This window comes from Eimeria necatrix, genomic scaffold (genome assembly GCF_000499385.1).
Source record: "Eimeria necatrix Houghton genomic scaffold, Enh_scaff386, whole genome shotgun sequence".
In the NCBI taxonomy this organism is placed as follows: domain Eukaryota; phylum Apicomplexa; class Conoidasida; order Eucoccidiorida; family Eimeriidae; genus Eimeria; species Eimeria necatrix.
Genome location: NW_013655367.1, coordinates 3,431 through 20,647, shown reverse-complemented (window position 1 = coordinate 20,647; position 17,217 = coordinate 3,431). Strand labels below are relative to the sequence as shown.

General features: G+C 51.7%; 5 protein-coding genes across 5 annotated transcripts in view; 3 read left to right on the top strand and 2 right to left on the bottom strand.

Moving 5' to 3' along the window:
• Window positions 1-2,230: 2,230 nt before the first annotated feature.
• ENH_00049400 (hypothetical protein, conserved) lies at window positions 2,231-3,721 on the top strand (the record flags this gene model as incomplete). Its single annotated transcript, XM_013585619.1, has 1 exon — window positions 2,231-3,721. The coding sequence occupies one exon, from the start codon at window positions 2,231-2,233 to the stop codon at window positions 3,719-3,721; it is 1,491 nt and encodes a 496-aa protein (XP_013441073.1).
• A 1,606-nt stretch (window positions 3,722-5,327) lies between these two features.
• On the top strand, window positions 5,328-11,027 carry ENH_00049390 (DNA replication licensing factor, putative; the record flags this gene model as incomplete). The annotated part of the gene is made up of 16 exons (XM_013585618.1): window positions 5,328-5,918; window positions 6,203-6,355; window positions 6,730-6,807; window positions 6,952-7,102; window positions 7,227-7,377; window positions 7,705-7,812; window positions 8,023-8,120; window positions 8,259-8,329; window positions 8,444-8,595; window positions 8,765-8,863; window positions 9,223-9,307; window positions 9,721-9,869; window positions 10,071-10,160; window positions 10,298-10,442; window positions 10,651-10,760; window positions 10,958-11,027. 16 exons carry the CDS (start codon window positions 5,328-5,330, stop codon window positions 11,025-11,027), a joined length of 2,301 nt encoding a protein of 766 aa, XP_013441072.1.
• A 678-nt stretch (window positions 11,028-11,705) lies between these two features.
• ENH_00049380 (Chromosome I, complete genome, related) lies at window positions 11,706-13,190 on the bottom strand (the record flags this gene model as incomplete). The annotated part of the gene is made up of 5 exons (XM_013585617.1): window positions 11,706-11,779; window positions 11,972-12,048; window positions 12,176-12,233; window positions 12,335-12,497; window positions 13,065-13,190. 5 exons carry the CDS (start codon window positions 13,188-13,190, stop codon window positions 11,706-11,708), a joined length of 498 nt encoding a protein of 165 aa, XP_013441071.1.
• A 971-nt stretch (window positions 13,191-14,161) lies between these two features.
• Window positions 14,162-14,848, top strand: ENH_00049370 (hypothetical protein, conserved; the record flags this gene model as incomplete). Its single annotated transcript, XM_013585616.1, has 1 exon — window positions 14,162-14,848. One exon carries the CDS (start codon window positions 14,162-14,164, stop codon window positions 14,846-14,848), a length of 687 nt encoding a protein of 228 aa, XP_013441070.1.
• A 2,207-nt stretch (window positions 14,849-17,055) lies between these two features.
• ENH_00049360 (hypothetical protein, conserved) overlaps window positions 17,056-17,217 on the bottom strand; it is a gene marked incomplete at both ends in the record, with an annotated part of 1,691 nt that continues 1,529 nt past the window's right edge. Inside the window, one exon of the mRNA XM_013585615.1 lies at window positions 17,056-17,159. Coding sequence (XP_013441069.1) covers window positions 17,056-17,159 — 104 coding nt within the window. The remainder of the gene's footprint in view (window positions 17,160-17,217) is intronic.

The window sequence follows — 17,217 nt, the reverse complement described above, 5'->3', positions numbered from 1 at the left end:
GGTAGATATGTGAGATAGCTGCATGCATGACAAGTTGTAGCCTTATGTTACGGATGCTGCTTAAATGTACAATAAATGTGGATGATTGGGTGCTTCAGCCCCAGGGCGATTAAGAGCAGCGTGCAAATAGGCCTGGCGCTTGGGTTTGCCTACTAAAGGTACACTGCGCTGTGCAGCCAGGGTGGTATGGAGAAATACCCAGGACAGAAGTATCCGTTTGATAATTGGATATGGAAATATGTTGTTTGGCACCATAGTAATGCCGTCAGACGATATTTTTAAAACAGGTCAGAGTGTGATAGTGCTTATTCTGCAAGGTCTCGTCATGGCTCTTCAACATGAGCTCATTGTTGATGCACTTCGTGAGTTGCAGGACTTCCACTGCGTTGTCGCACCGTTAACATTACCCATTCAGACTCCATTGCTATGCCCCGACGCGTACGATCGTACACTTCGCCGAAGCATATCCTCCCCGAAGTCCACGGATATATGTTACGCTAACCTGTGTGTGCGCGAGTGTGCGATATGCCAAAAAAGAGTATCCCCAGTTTGCGCTAATTAAGGCAATACTGGTCCCTACTTGGATCCCGCTCACCGTGAATTAAACTCCCCCACAGTTTATAAGTTAGATAAAGCAAATCAGATCTCCGTAGAAATTCGGGAGCTTTTGCATGAAGTCGCTCGCTGCCAGCCCCAAGCCTAGGCATCTCCATTACACCGTAGAGTCTCGGCACCTTCCATTTGATGCGCCGTGTTCCCGCTTACTTACTTCATGTCTTTCCGGTTGCAGCGTGAGGCCAGCGCAAGCCCTAATTGCTGTGCATCGCGCTCCAGGAGCCATGTTAGCATAAGCAGGCGACAACGCGAAGCGTATGTATGTATCTTTTATTCCACCCTCCACACCGAAGGGCGTAGCGCTTGCTTCACTAGGCCCCACGATTGAAGCAGTCACCACACAACTGGAATTAAGTTTCGTTAAATTGGTATCCGCTCATTGCAGTTCCCACAAAGGGTACATGCACGCCCGACACCATAAGGTGTAGCGCCATTCTTCACCAGTCTTCAGCTCCGCAGTAGTCAGCACGAAGCGGGAACAAATTTTCACTAGATTGATCCCACTTTGATTGCCGGCTCATCCACAGCTCCTTCTCCTATTCCCACAGCCCCAGTCAATTCATGCAACAGGACATGGGGGCAAGTGATAGCACTACGCCGCTTGACACTGCTATTTCCAACAGTGGCTACTCAGTTTTGTGCAGATCAGCAGCAGCAACCCCACACTGGGCGGCTGCTCCAAAAGCACTACTCTGGCGAAGTGAAAAGCCTCGGGTGGTCACCAATTCCCACTAACGTTGAGATATACAATGCAAAATGCGCAGCCCAAGGCGGTAGAAATACAAAGATGGGAACAACGCGAATCATTGCTGCGGAGAGCCTTGCCGCACGAGGTAGACAAGCAGCCCTAAACCTGCCACCTGTGCCTTGCAAGGACTGGTCACTGCTGAGACCTTGTAAGCAGCAAGTATTGCCGCTAAACTTGTTCCAACTAGGGAATACTTTGCGCATCCTGGCAATTTCGTGAAGATTCCAAGCACATTATAGTGCTAGGAACTACATGTTCAGCTCAGTCACGTTGCGATGCCCCGTCTCAGGCCGGTGTTCCCTGCTCCAGAAAGTTGTTCAGAAGCGTTTATGAATTTTTCGGTTATAAATTCTTGGCTTATTTAAATTGTATACTGAATGAAAGAGGAAACGCCGGACGCCAAAGAAGGCGCCACTGCACGCGGCCGTATCCATTCTGGGGAAGCAGTGGAGCGTGCGGCAGAGAAATGCTGCCAATTGACAAGGCAACAGTTGCTAATCCACTTTTGTATGTAAGCAAGTGCGCGGAGCACTAGAAAGAAGCTTCGATTCATGGGCGTCCTCCACGCTGCTGCCACCATCCCCATTGCAGCATCTGGAAAGGGTCTTCCGGTTTCAGAGGTTTTTCTCCAAGGATAGCCTAGCAGCCAAGTGTCTGATTTATCGCGCTTCGTTTATTGAAGTGTTATTTACAGCATGAAAAGGTCTTCCTTTCAGGAAGGTCCAAAAGTTCCTAGCCTTCAGTTTGAACACATTCTTTGTCCGTGACGCAGCGGCAGAGGAAGCTCAATTCCCGTCGGACCGTTGCATATTCACTTCTTCCTCGAAGCTTCACTGTGCCGTCTTATACTTGATGCATGCCCGGACGATGCGCTGGGCGTTGGTCGTCGTGGCAGTTAACTGTATCTCACAAACTGCCGTGGAGTGCTGGCATGAGCACTTCAACAGGTACGCTGGGGAAGGTCAGCACCAAGGATACCCACACCCAGCAACATATACTCGCGGTCCTCATGTGGGGCATACCGGCCCCCCGGATTCGACCCTGTTGTATCCAGGGTCAGAATGGTATGGTGTGCAGCAGGAAGCAATGACAGAAGGAAGCAGCATGCCACAGTATCCTCTCCACCACCACCACGGTGCGCCTTCCCGCGGGTATAATGCCCGCCAACAAGTTAGCCCTTGGGGGTCGCTTCTGCGGCTTGCCAAAGTTTTGCAGCACTCGGCTCCCCAGCAACGGACGGCCTTCCTACGCCAGTTCTGCTTTTCAGTTGTCCGACTAAGGACCCCTTTTGTGGGTCTCGGCGGTAATAGAGGTACAGGCAGCACAGCCTCGAAGGAAAATAGGAGAGGTTCGGAATCAGGGAGCTTCGAGAAAATCAGCGATGCAGATATTACTGTATTGGCTACAAAGCTCTCTGGGGTTGTTGGCGCTGCTGAGGGCGCTCCTGAATCGAGTCGCATGCTGGCAGAGCGCATGCTGTTGCCTTTTGGAAGGCTAGTTGAGGAAGGAGAACAATTTTTGTTTGATGTAGCGAGACAGGGGGATGCGACTCTGATGATCTCCGCATTGAGCCAAGTGGTTCCGCCCGTTATGAAGGGTTTGTCTTATCTTGAGGCCCCGCAAAGCCAAGGGGCCTCAGGAGTCTTGGAACCAGTTCGCGATTCGCTTTTAAGACGAGCTAGAGAACTAGATCGGGCCTTGCTGGCGGCGCAGGGCGACCCGCAGCTTGTGAGTAAGTTTTATAGAGATGCTACTGAAGAGGAGCTTCAGAGAGAAAAGAACTTGGCTGCGGTGGAGGGGAGCTCTCACCAGAGCCGGCACATTCCACCTGTCATTGGGGAAGGAGCCCCACTGAACAAGAAAAACAATTTTCACAAGGTGGGCAAGCGGATCGCGACAATCATGTTCCTGTGTCTGGCATTCTTTACAGCCCACAGTGCCATGTCGCGCCTTTTGCCCTCATTTGACGCTAGGGGGCAATCGCGTTCGGGTGCAGGCCGCATGGGTGGAGATTTTGATATGGAGCGCCTTTCTAGAGAAGTAGAGGCGGAGCAGCAAGAAGCTTTTAGACGGCATGAAGAGTGGTTTCGTCGGCAGCAGGCAATGGCTCAGGCTGCTTTCAATACTCCAAATGGCTCTGTTCACCATGACAGTGCTTACCCTGGCTTTTCTCCGGGCACTTACCCAGCTGGCCCCTATGCATCCAACCAGCCGCCTAGCGCTCCTCAGAATACCCCTAATGGGCCCTACGGCGACCCTTCTCGCGTAACTCCTTCAGCACCTCCCATGCCTCCCGGCGGTTTCTCAGATAAGTCATCTCCACCCCCGAGCTATGCTGAGGCAATGGGGCTCAGCTAAGGCAGCAGCAATGGGGGTTTTCTTCTTCGAGTGGAAGGCCCTTGTTTTTGAAACGGGCGAATGAAGACGAAGCGAAATTTTTTCCTTAGGCACTTTAGATAGCATCACCTCGTTGTCTCTTAGTGTTGAGCACTGCCTCATCGCATATGCGAGAAGCATCAGCTACGTTGCAGCTTAACCTTTATCGGAGAATTTATTTGCTGCATCAATGTGACGATGGCCCAGTTCAGCCAACAGGGCCTGCCAAAAACTTCGTCCTGACGGCACGAACTTTGTGGTTGGATTTCCAGGCGGGTGCGCTCTCCGCACTGTGCAGCTGTGCAAGCTCTTTGAATTTGTGAGGTTCCATTGGCGCTTGATGCCGCGGTGGTTCCTTGCTCAGGCCGTTCTAATTTTAGCTGTGCAACTTTGCTGGGGTTTTCGCTAGGCTTTCTTCGTTGCAGGGAAAAGGATGGTAGTAGGCACGTTCATCCTAGTAGCTTCGTTGTAATTTGTTGGAGTCTTATTAGTACCGTTGTGTGCGGCCAAGGCCTCTAGTGCCACTGCAGAAGTTACAGGCTGGCTGGAGGGTCCAGAGAAACCAAAAATGGCTCTACAGTACTGTGTGGTGGTTCACCTGTGTGGTAGCATGGCACTTTAAGTTCTGACGATGGAGTCCAGCTGCGGGTTCTGCCCTGCACAGAGAGAGCATTGAGTGGGTTACGCTACCAGTTCTCTAGACCTGCGCAGCAGGGAAGAATCCTTGGGGGCGGCCTCTGTGTTTTGCTACCTTTTGAACATCAGAAACGCCACTGCGAAATCATCATGCATCGCCTCTCAGAGGCCGTTTAGTCTAGTGGTATGATTCTCGCTTTGGGTGCGAGAGGTCCCGGGTTCAATTCCCGGAACGGCCCCATTTGGCAGCTCCCCGTTTTCAGAGTATACACATCCACTTAATGAAGTGGCTTTTGAAGAAGAAACTTTCAAAGCTCGTAGTGAAACGGCTTTTTTGCTGTCCATTCAAGAGCTCTCCTGCTAATCTGCGTACTCCACAAATTGCAGATCACCTCCGCAGTTGCGGCGAGTGCAATTCACAAGGGGACACAAAGTGAAACATAGGCTTTTCGTTGTTTCCTTTGCATCGCAATAATTCTGATTTTTAAAACGTTTTATTTATGGACTAATCCGAATACAACATCTTCTCAAACGCTGCATTTCATCGTACAGACCTACACCCGGGGGCTGTAACACATCGACCATTTAGGCGTCACCCACTGGTGAAGCCCTATTCTGAAAACCGTGCTTTATTTCGAGAAGAGGACTAGCAGGACTGTCTCAGGCCTTGCTGTGCTCATTTTAAATTCATTTTTTGCCTTCTATTTTTGAAGTTTTACCCTAAATGCCGGTTTTGACGGAAATAAGAGCGCAGATCTAGCTCGCCTTGCCGTGTTAAGGGAGGGTGGGGGTTGGTGTTGTTGTTCTTCATCAGTATCGTGTGCTCTTTCCCCTGAAATCTTCCAAGCTGTTTGACAGCATACTGCATTTTAATCGGGCTATGCGCAGCCTGTGAGGTGGATCGTCAGCTGCGTATCGCGTCTGTCCTTCTTCAGCATCCTCGCTTTTCACAATGTTTGAGGGCGAGCGGGTTTTCTACTCTAACAACAGGTCAGACCCCCACGGCTTCGAGCCCGATGATGGAGGCCCCGAATCTCTGCCGTCTTTGAAACAGGCTCGTCTATTCTTTGAGCAGTACCTGCACCACGGAAGTGGGGCCCTGCGGCGAAAGCTGTTGGCGGAAGCAGAGAAGAACACGAAATGCTTGCTGGAATTGGACCTATTTGACTTGATCGAGTATCAGCACAGAGTCCAGCCAGCTGATCTGGAGTGCGTGAACACCCCTCTCTGCGGAAAAGACCGGCACAGGGCGCCCTCCGACTTTGCGCACAGGCTGGCGCGCTGCCTCAGAGAGAGGCCTTTAGTATACTTGCCAGTTTGCGAAAAAGCGTGTGAGGAAATTGCTGCAAGCAGCGCCATAGTCCAGGGTGCAACAGAGGGGCTGGGAAGCAAGCGAGACCGCACGTTTGACGTTCAGATAAATCTTGTTGACTCGGGAAAGAAACCCACCGCCATCCGCAGTCTACTCTCGCAGCAGCAGGAGCACTTCGTCGTCACGACGGGAATTGTCATCAGCTGCAAAGCCCCAATAAGTCGCATGCAGGTCAATATTTTCTTCAATTTTCAATCAGTTTTTAATGAACCACAAAAGGCGGCTCAGCGCGATTAGGTGGCGGAAGTTTGAGGCACCCGCCTGCGTGGCCTAGAGTTCTGTCTGTCTTCCTTTATTAGAACTATCCCCGTATTAATTTCAGCCTAATAAAGAATGACAAGTGGACACGTCACTACGAACAGCCTGAAGAGGCCTGTGTTCAGCTTTCTTAACCGCATGCGCGACTGTGTCTTCTCATTTGCTGATTGCGTAGCTGCGTGCCCTTTGTTTGGCAGAAAATAACCATCCAGTGTCGCTTTTGCAACCACAAGTTGATAATTCATGCAGCTGAGTGGAGAGAGCAGCCGCAGATGCCGCGGTTCTGTAGAATGTCGGAGCTGGCAGGTCCTGGCCAAAGCGAATCCGACTTGGGTTGCAAAAATAAGCCGGTAAGACTAAATTTCTTTCTTCTTCTTTGCATGCTTTCATCTCAGGTTGCTTTACTTTCCCTCTAGCTGTAGAACGCTACATAATTTCTACTGATCCAAACTGCTCTTAGACAATATTATTGTGAATACTCCCCTCGAGAAAAATAGTTTCTGAATTCGTAGCACTCTACGATGCGCTGAAAGAAAGTTGAAGTTTCACGGTGTACCTTCACTACGGTGCGCCATAGATAAAAATCTTGACCCATTGTGCAGCTGATGACCTCAACCATTTGCTTCCCAGCCTTTATTGGTGAAGCACTAGCCTTTCCTAGCAATGCTCCGCAAAGCGAGAAAAGGGATATTTCGCAATATGTCGGCTGTTTGTTGCTAATCAGGAACCCTATTTCATTGTCACCAACGAATGCACATTTGTCGATGTTCAGTTGCTGAAGATGCAGGAACTTCCCGAAGACGTAAAGCAGCTTCCCACTCCCCAGCACTTGTTCACTTGCCAGCTAGCTCTCTGGCTAGCCGCCGCGAACTTTGCGTAGCTTACTGGCTAGCTGGGGGTTTTGTTGGCTGTAGGGCTGTTTCTTGCTTCTGTCGACTGCTTTTAGGTGCCTACTGGTGACATGCCTCGCCACTTGCTCCTAAACACTTCTCGCTTTCTTGTTGACGAGGCCACCGCGGGAGATCGACTGATAATCAGCGGGGTGCTCACTACGGAGGTCAGCGCCAAAACCCCCAACGTCGCCGCGGAACGCTACGGTAGGCTTTTTGTGCCCCGCGTTGAACGTTCTAGAAAGCTACGCCTATTCAGCTTTCTTGCTGCGGGTTTCATAGTGGCGCATAGCTTACTAGTGGCGCCAGGGCTGGTGAGAGTGGTCTGCAGACCAAAGCGTGCCCCAGCAAGCGTACATCCACGTGTTGGGAATCAAGAAAATCAACTTCTCACCTCTCCTTTCCACTTTGACTTCCCTCGAGCAGCGCTCTCTCTTCCAGAGGCTCAGTCAGGAACCGAATATCATTGACAAAATTGCGAGGTAATCTAGTACATTGATGTCTGCAGCAAAAGCACGGCTGTGCATGCTTACAAAGAACATTAAATATGTGTGGCGTAGCTGTTTTCTGGCATCATTCGTCTCTACCTCTTTCTACATCTGCTCACCCCTTGGCCATCGCAAACCACCTCGCTGGGCTGTACTCAAGCCCCCTATATCATTTAGCTGTATCTCCTAGCATTTGCATGCGCTTCCACTGAGTCTTCATGCATCCTGTAGAATTTATGTGGGCTTTACTATTCCTGTTTTGGTAGCGGCAGGTAGCTGGAACGACCATGTTGCTGGATGTGCGTTTGCCGGCCTGCGCAGGTCTATTGCCCCTGCTCTCTTTGGAATGACGGAAGTTAAACGGGCCTGCGCGTGTCTTCTTTTTGGAGGCACTGCCAAGATTATTAACGACACCACTCGCATTAGAGGGTGAGACAGACTGAACTCAAGTGGCAGAGCAGCTGCGCAACTTCGCCTCTGGCGCAGGGCTAAACAGCTATTTTGTGTCTTTTCACAATGCACATACCCACTTAGGGGGCCCCAAAGCTAAAGACGTGTCAAATATTGCAACTTGGGGGATGTTTCTGAAAGTGTGGGAGTGACAGGTTTTGAGGTGTGGTGATTTGCAATTGCGTACAGAGACATTAATGTTCTTCTCCTAGGAGATCCCTCCGTCGCGAAAAGCCAAGTTTTGAAGTTTGTAGCCAAGCTTGCCCCGATTTCAGTCTACACCTCAGGTACAGTACCAGCTGCTGAGCTGCTGTCTCCCAGTACAGCAGCAGCCGCACAACTTTTTTGGAAAAAATACACGTTCAATCCTTTTTGCAGCAGCGTCCATTTACAATAGTCTGAGCACTTGCTTTGTGGGATCTCAGGAAAGGGAAGCAGCGCCGCGGGTCTGACAGCTGCAGTAATGAGAGACCGCCACGGCGTCTTTAGCTTGGAGGTCAGTGTTTATTTCCCTCGTTTGTTCCCCTGTCTACGCGCGAGTGTTGTGCGCCCACCATGTTTGCTCCGGCTCAGTGCAACTTGGGCTTTGGCTCTTTTGCTCGCCGTGCAGGGAGGCTGCATGTGTCTAGCAGACGGAGGAGTCGTGTGCGTGGACGAGTTTGACAAGATGCAGGAGCGCGACGTCGTGGCGATGCATGAGGCCATGGAGCAGCAGACTATTTCTATCTCAAAGGCCGGGATTAACACCGTCTTGAATTCAAGGTGAGAGCGCGCGAACTGACATCAAACCCTGACACGCGCCGTTGGCATTTCCTGTCTTGCCTGGCAGGCTCGAGCGAAGCAGCATTCTTTTTCCGGAAAAAATATCAAGGAACTTCGAATTTCGCTCATTTACCGAGCCGGTTTTTGTGGGGCTCGCTGGTCGCCTCAGGTGTGCAGTACTGGCGGCGGCCAATCCGTCTTTCGGCAGCTTTGACGACGCCCAAGACACCACTGAGCAGCACGAATTTAAGGCAACTATCCTTTCCAGGTAAACTCGGACATTCGCTAGCAAATGGAACCAACAGTTCAAACCCGTAGAGCAGGCAGTAGGGAGTCGCCCTTACAAGCGCTCACACGGACCTCACAGACTCAATGTTTAGCCAGAGAGACAAAAGAAGACAGAATAAGCAGAGACACACGCTGAGGTGGGGCAGTGACTAGGGCAAAACAGTGATATCAAGCAAGCAAAAGGAAGTGACTCTGTCGACACCCCAGGGGTGGATGGAAGCTGCATTGACGGGATTGCTTTACAAAGAAAAAACGAGATTTCTCTCTTTTGGAAACGTTTGCTGCTGGCGCTTATCCAGGGCCATTAGAGGATTTTTAGAAATGATGTGGGTTCTTCAGGTTTGACTTAATTTTCATGCTGCGGGACAAAGACGACTACGAAAAGGATTCGCGCCTCTGCGAGCATATTCTATCTCTGCACGCGGTGCGTGTCCAACGAAAATTTTACGCACTACGCAGGGCATTTGCGTTGCTCCTTAATTGTTAACTGTGTTCATTTGGGAAAGACTGCGGCCGTGGGCCCTAGAGGAGTGGCAGCGCAGTGATTCCCGTCGGGAAGCACCTAGTAGAGTTCACGTACACAATTCATGTTATCTCACCTCCTACATACTTTTCGATCAAACCGCTGATGAGAGCCTAGCCGCAGATAAACCTATTCAACTTATGTGGATCAAAGAAGTGCAGATGGCATAGGTTCGCCTGCATTAAATGGCAAAGGCACGCAGTTCAGGTCACTTTGTGTGTTTGTGTCTATCACGCCTTGTTGGAACATAGAAGTGTGTCTCAATACGATTGTGCCTCAATAGGATTTTGTCACACTGTGGTGCATTGGTGCAGCGGCGTGCGGCGCCGCCTCCTCAAGAAGAGGGGGATATAATTCCTTTCGACGTGCTAAGGCGATATATCCAATATGCCCGGCAGCAACAGCAACCCCTGCTCTCCCTTGACGCCAGGGACGCGCTCAAGAACTTTTACGTGCAAACAAGGTGACCTTGTGCAGCGTTTTCCTTCCAGTCGTCTCTCTTGTACTAATTTTTAGAGTTGCTTTGGTTGTTCTCGTAACTCAGCCCGGGCTGCCCGGCATCTTAGCCGCTTAATTGGTCCTTCTATTCTTTTCAACTTTGCAGTTGCTGCCGAACCCGGCTTTGCGTTTAACCTTGTCAGGCAGCTGTGCAGTGCCTCCGCAGGCAAGAAGTTAGGGAAGACAGAAGATCCGCGACACGGAAAATACCCATCACTCTTCGACAGCTGGAGTCGCTAGTGCGCATAGCAGAGAGGTATAAGAGCACTTGAACGAAACATCCGCCCTTATCTGTGAACTGCAGTCCCAGGAGCTGCATTTAAACTTAATTTCTGAGATGAAATTTACATTTGCGCTGCGTCTTTGCATGCATGCGTTCATGTGCTGTTTCAGCTTCGCACGCATGGAGCTGGCGCCTGTAGCTCAGGCGTCGCACGTCAAGCGGGCCATCGATTTGTTCTCCGCCTCTACTGCTGAGACCGCCAAGCACTCCCTCGTCTTCGAGTCCCTCACTCCAATGCAGCAGAAAGCTGTCAAGGTGCGGCTTAGTGTTAGGCATCTGCGTAGTATAAAGGACTTTCCACCGAGGAAACACGGGCCATAAGGGAGAATCCCAAAATTGCCGTGGGGCTCCGTGGCCAAGGTTATTCGGCTGCACTGTGGGAGCAGATACATGCATGCGCTGCTGCAAGCAAAGAGCCATGCTGCTGCTGAGACTTGGCTAGTGGGGTGCTGGGTGCCTGCAGCTCGCGGAAGATGCTCTCATGGGTCGGTTGCAGCCGGGACAAAGAGCCCTTCGTCGCAACATTGTTAGAGATCTCCAGCAACAAGGATACGATAAGCTTGTGGTGCAAAGGTACGCAGCGCTGCCGCTAGACGGCAAACTGAGAAGCTACACAACAAGTGTGTAGCTAGTAGGCAGTCGGGTGCATGCTCAACTGTTTAGCCAGCGACCAGTAGATGCCTTCGGAGAAAACAGAAACATCTTAGTCTTTCTTTTATATCTCTTATATTTGCGCCTTTGCGGACTTTGCAAATGGCGATTTGCTCCAGGGCAATCTCAATCCTCGTGCGGCGAGGCGACCTTCAAGAAAGGGGTGACCGATCCATTAGGAGGCCGTGAGCCACAGCGCTGGGCCCTTCACGGCGCGCCTGGCTTTTGCCTTTCGGCGAAGTACTACTGAAGATGTGATTTGTAAAGAAAGAGCCGCCAGGCGGGGTGGGGCAGCGTAAACTGCTTCGCAAGCTGACGAGAAGCCGGACTTAGCGGGCCTCTCCTCTGGCTCTTTTACACCCTAAGTGGACCTCGCCTGCGCTGCTAGAGCCTCAGCCTAGGAAGCTCCTACTCATTTTTTTCTGCCGCCCTGTGAGAGACTCACAGGGAAGGACGCGCACACATTAGTGGCGCGGGTGCCTGCCTCCTTCTGTAGGGGGCGCACGCTGGTGCCTGTTCTATTTGTGTGAAGTTTGATCCCAAAGCTAGTGTGGCAAAAAAAGCCTCTATTCTAGCAGATCCACTTTAGATATAGCTGGGCTTGCCTCCTCAGTTTTCGGAGTGCAGCTGCACAAATTCGAGTCTAGAGAGGCGCCCGGCTGCCACGTATGGGGCCCCACAAGTGACGGCTTGTTCTTGCTAGGTTGCAGAAACGAATTAAAATAGGAACAAATAAAAAAACATTCAACTCCGCCTCTGGGCCGGGTTGGTTGTGCCCGCGCTGCGCACGAGACGCAAACTAGCTGGCCCAGATTTCGGCTCCCTACGCTTCTGCTTCTAAGCGGAAGCGCAGCAGCATCTCTCTACTTAAGTCAGATCGAGGGGTCTGTGTCTTGTCTTCTCGGCAATAGCCTCGTCCTCCGGCAATCGTTTTTGCATTTCTGAGTTGAGACGCACAGACGCCTCAGCACCCCAAGTGGCTGCAGCTACCCAGGCCTTCCTCAACAAGAAATAACCCGCTGCTGCCTCAAACCCCAGAACCTCTGGCAGCAGCTGCTGCTAAATAACTAAAAGCTTGCACAAAAAGCCACTTTTCTTTCCCCGTATCCCGTGCAGGGCTAGCCCTGGCCTACCTGCGAATGCCTGCCGAATTTCCGGGATGAGCTTTTCGAGCGCCAGCACTTCATCCATTGTGAAAGCCTCTAGCAAACTGAAGACAGAAATTGCAGGCGCAGCCGAGTGTACGTACACTGCGTACAGTGTACACGTACACCGTGCGCACCACGTGCAATGGGAGGTTCTTGCAGGCCCTGGCAACAAGAAAGGGGGTCACTCACTGGTGAGTGCGCCCCGTAGCGAAAGCTAGACAGGGAACTACAGTCCTTTGAATGGCCCCTGCAGTTGAGACAGACACAGCAGCACACTGTGCTGCAGGATTGCTGCAGACTTTGCTTTCTTTCCAGCGCAGCCTCCAGAACCTGCGGCACTTGGCTCACTCTGCACATCCTGAGACCAAGGCAGCCGGCCGTCGTAGAGAGGCACAGGGCTGGCCCGGAGCTCCTTCAGCCGCTGCTGCAGCGCGGGAGGCAACTTGTCCACAGAAAGACGGTCTATGTACCCTTGGCACACAAAGACGAGCTTGTCGTGGCTGTCGTGCAGCTGCAGCGCAGATGTTGGCAGCGCCAAACAGGAACTGAATAGTGGCTTTTTAGGAGTTACAAATGGCAAACAGTTCATGAAAATGCGCAAAATCGAAACAAGAACTAAATAGTGGCTTTTTAGGAGTTCCAAATAGCAAAGAGTTCACGAAAATGCGCAAAATCGAAACAAGAACTAAATAATGGCTTTTTAGGAGTTCCAAATAGCAAAAAGTTCATGAAAATTCGCAAAATCGAAACAAATCGAAACAAATCCCGGCTCCTTTGCTGCACGCTGACTCATTTACCAGCTTCAAGACCAGCTTAGAGGGAGGCTCGCCTAGACGGCCACTGTGCAGTAGCGGGAAAGTTCACAATGAGCTCCCGCAGCTAAGCCCGTTTGACTTAGTTTATTAAAAACATAAGAAACTGGTCATTTTATTTCATTTTTTTTGCAAAAAAAATGAAAAAAAAAGTCCATTTTCTCATTTTGATTGAAAAAATAAGAAAATGGACATTTTATTTCATTTTTTTTGCAAAAAACGCGAGAAAGTGGCACAAAAATTCCCGAGTTCGCAGCGAAATTCACCTTTTTCAGAGGCGACCGCCTGCGCGGCGGATACTCGATGTGCACCCAGCGGCGGCGGCCGCGCTGCAGCGCTTCCCAGCGCCAGCCGCGTTGCCTCCATCCAAATAAAGGAGAAGACAGAAACATTTGCAGAAGACCTTTTGGCAGCAAGGAGTGCAGCAGCAGCAGCAGCAGCAGCAGCGCGGCAGCTGCTGCAGCAGCAGCAGCCCCGCGAACTACCAGTGTAAGCGGCTCTTAGGTGGAGGTCTTGGCGAAAAAAAGAAAAAAAAATAAATTAAAAAGATGTGATTGCGGGAAAAGTCCCAAGTCGCCACACTTAAGATCTCTGAAGCCCCGAGACTCTGCCGGCGACTCTGGCTTGGGAACTTCAACGCGCAGCAGCAGTTTGAACTATGAAAAGTTGAACAATTTGCAAATTGAAAATAAATAAGAAGTTTGCTGCGCTTCTTATGGAAAAGCAGCAGCCAGTTCAGCTTCAACGAGAGAACACAGCCCCCAGCTGCAGCGCGTGCTGCAGCGCATGCGGGACTTAGTGGGAATTTGGGAATTTGCAAAATTCAAGTTTTCAGATTTCGGCTTTGCGGCTGTTTGCCGGGGCTTGCTGCTGCGAACTGGCAGCAGTCGGAGTCTCTAGGTTTGGGGCTGAGGCTGCGGCGGAGGCGTTTTGAAGAGAAGCAGCAGCAGTTTTCTTTCGTTTAAAAACTATTTTCCAGTTTGCAAATGCTGTTTAGAGCCTAAGTCGGGTTCGTTTTATTTCCAGCGCTCCGGGCGGCCACTGCGCGGGCTGCGCAGCGGCGTCGAGTCTGCAAGGGTTTGCAAAAAGCTGCGGAGTCCTCCAGACTGAGTTGGCTGCGGTGAAGTTGCGTGTCAGTGAATTTGCATTTTGCAAGTTTGCTCTCAGAGGCGAAGAGAAAGTCTTCGCAATGGAGGACGCAGCGCGTCGTCTTCCCCAGTTGCTGCTGGCTGCGGAGAGCAGCAGTTCTTGAGGGAGTGCCGCGGGCCTCCAGCGCCCCCGAGAGCATTTTATTTTTGAATTCAAAAGAACTTCCGCGCGAAGTCGCACTTATAAAGAAAAAGAAAGCGTTTGCTGCGCCGAGATGGCGGAACTGTCGGCGGAGGCGCTGGAAAGCTGCAGCGGCATCCTGCACTGCCGCATCGACGACCGCGTGAAGGATCTGGCCAGCAACAAAGAAGTTCCCGTGGCAAATTTGATCACAAGACATGTAAAACAGGTAACGGACTTCAACAAAGCGCTGGAGAAGCGGCGGCTGTGGCGGAAACGCGAAAAGGAACTGGAGAGGAAACACGAAGACACCTGGGGGGTGCTGCGGTCGGAAGGCCGCGCGCAGGCGCCCCGCGAAGCCCCCGCGGTCCCCAGCAGCGCAAAAAGGGTTTTAGATGCCATTAAAGTCGAAGGAATTGACAAAGAAGTGGTGGAAAAGGTGAAGGAAAAAGTCGCGCGCCAGTTCGGCTCGGTCGACGTACACGCCGCGACCCGCCAGCGCGCTGCGCGGGAAAAGGAAAAGCTGCAGCTGCAGCGGCAAGAAAGCGCCTCCGACGCGTGGCTTCCCGACAGATTTTACACAGAAGAATTGAAGCAAAAAACTCCCTGGCTGAATCCCGTGGAGTTCCTCAGCGGGCTGCAGCTTTCCAAGTCCGAGGGAAGCCTCACGCCCGTCGCTTCCGACAGCGAAAGCGAAGCTTCCAAGCGCAAAAAAAAGAAAAAAAAACGAAAAAAAGAAAAGAAAAAACAAAAAAAACACAAAAAGAAACACCGGGAATGAAACCCGGCTCTCCAGTCTTGTTCAACAGCCAAAGCAGTCCGGCTTTGCTTTGGAATTTCCACTTGCAAATCTCACAAACCAAATGCACTTCATCTTTTCCACAAAAACTGAAACTTGTCTTCAACTTTGTACAGCCGAGGCCCTCTTGCGTCTTGTTATTTATTTGTTTTGACTTTTCCCATTTGCTCCGACTCTTCAGAACAACACTCGTGAACACACGTAGCGACTGCACCCTGTGGCTGCTGCTGCAGCAGCAGCAGCAGCTCCTGCTGCAGCAGCAGCAGCAGCAGCTCCTGCTGCTGCTGAGTGCGTTTGGTCTTGCCCAGCGCGGCGCACTCGTGCCGCCGGAAAGCTGTGCTGCTGCTGCGGCTAAGGGCTTTTGGCCGCTTTTCCAGCTGACCCGCGGAACCCTCCCCTGTGGCAGCAGCAGCAGCAGCAGCAGCAGGAGCAACAGCCTCTCGCGTGACGCAGCCGTTGGAAACCTCTGCTGCTGCTGCTGCTGCTGCTGCTGCTGCTGCTGCTGCTGCTGCGCCCCAGTGCGAATGGCTGGCTCCTTTGTCTTGCTGCTGAACTCCAAAGAAAACCTCTTTGCAATATTTGAAATATTTGGCGACTCTGCATTTTGCTGTTGGCAAACTTGCTGTTGAGTGCTGTGCAAAATGTTCGTTTAATATTAAATTTTAAATTAATATTTAGAATTTATAATTAAATTCTAAATTAATATTTAATTCTGACTTAATACAAAAGGTTTTAAATACAAATTATTTCATATTGAACTTTTTTTTGGTAGAGTTTCTTTGCTGCACTAATAAATAAAATGCAAATATCGAACAGAATTCAAAAATATCTTCAGCAAGTGCAGCAGCAGCAAAAGAAGTCAAAAAGAAATAATAACTGCAGCGCTCCAGAATTCTGCAAGAAATAAAATTGCAAAAAAGGAGCGAAAGTGCTGTTCGGGGAGCAGTGTACGTACACTCCGCTGCTGCTGCTGCTGCTGCTGCTGCTGCTGCTGCTGTTGCAAGCTCAGCCGATAAGACGGCCGGCCAAAGTTTAACACAAAAGACCGTGCTAGAAGCAAGAAAGCAACTGCTCTAGCTGTGGATGACTACGCTGCGACTAAGGCTGCCGTTGCTGCAGCAGCAGCAGCAGCAGCAGCTGCTGCTGCTGCTGCTGCTGCTGCTTTCGAGAGAGCCAGGAAGAAAACTTAAAATGAGTTCGCCCTAGTACAGGCTTTTGAAGTTTGAACAGACGCTGCGTGTTCCTGGCGAGAGGCGAGAAATGCACCTTTGGCACTAAGCGCTCCCCCCTATCCCACAGCAGCAGCAGCAGCAGCAGCTGCTGCTGCTGCTGCTGTGGCTTGCAGCAGCAGCAGCAGCAAACCCCAAAAGCCCGAACCCCACACAAAGACTGCCACTTCCTACTTCCCCTGCTGGCGACGCCGCAGCTGTCTTAAAAATATCTGCTGCAGCAACTGTCCACCTCAAGGCCAGCCCCGTGTGCATGCATGCAGAGCTGCTGAGCTGTTTCGAATTTGCATGCAGCACATCTTTGCATGCAGCACATCTTGCGGCTGCTGCCAGGCTGGCTGCGTCTTCAACTCCGGCCAACTCCGCCGAGTTGCAAAAATCAAAATCTCTTCCCGCCCCTCTACTCAACTAATTACAACTTGCCCCTTTGCTGCAGCGGGCTTTGAAGTGAAGAAGCAAACTGGAGTTCCGCTGTACCTGCGCGGCCCCGTTCGCGGCTCGCGGTGTACGTACACCCCGTGGTGTACGTACACTCCGCGGTGTACGTACACCCCGTGGTGTACATACACCCCGTGGTGTACATACACCCCGCGGTGTACGTACACCCTGCGGTGTACGTACACCCCGTGGTGTATATACACACCGCGGTGTACGTACACTGCGGGGTGCACGCACACCGCGGGGTGTACGTACACCGCACCGCGTTGCTGCGCGAACTGCGTCTCTGCTTCGCCAGTCTCATTGGAAGTGCGCCGCTATCTCCGCTGCTGCCGTTTGCAAAGTGCTGCAGGAGGGGACTTTGAAAAATTCGGGATGCGCGGGGCGGGGCGGGCTGCTGCTGCGTGGGCTGCTGCCAGCGGGGCCGCGGCGCAAACCCTAAAAAAGGGTTTCCGCGCGGCGCAAACCCTAAAAAAGGGTTTCCGCGCCGGCCGCTCGCCCGAACTCTCAACGACCGCGGACTCAGGGGGGGCTGCTGCCAGGGCCCGGCAAGCCCATCACGTCCCAGTAACTCGGAGGCGGAGTCCTCGGATCTGCTCCAAAACCCCGAGGGGGCATTGGAGGGGCTGAGGGAACAGCAGAAAACTGCGGGTGGGAGTAGTAGGGGGGGGGGGGGGGGGGGGG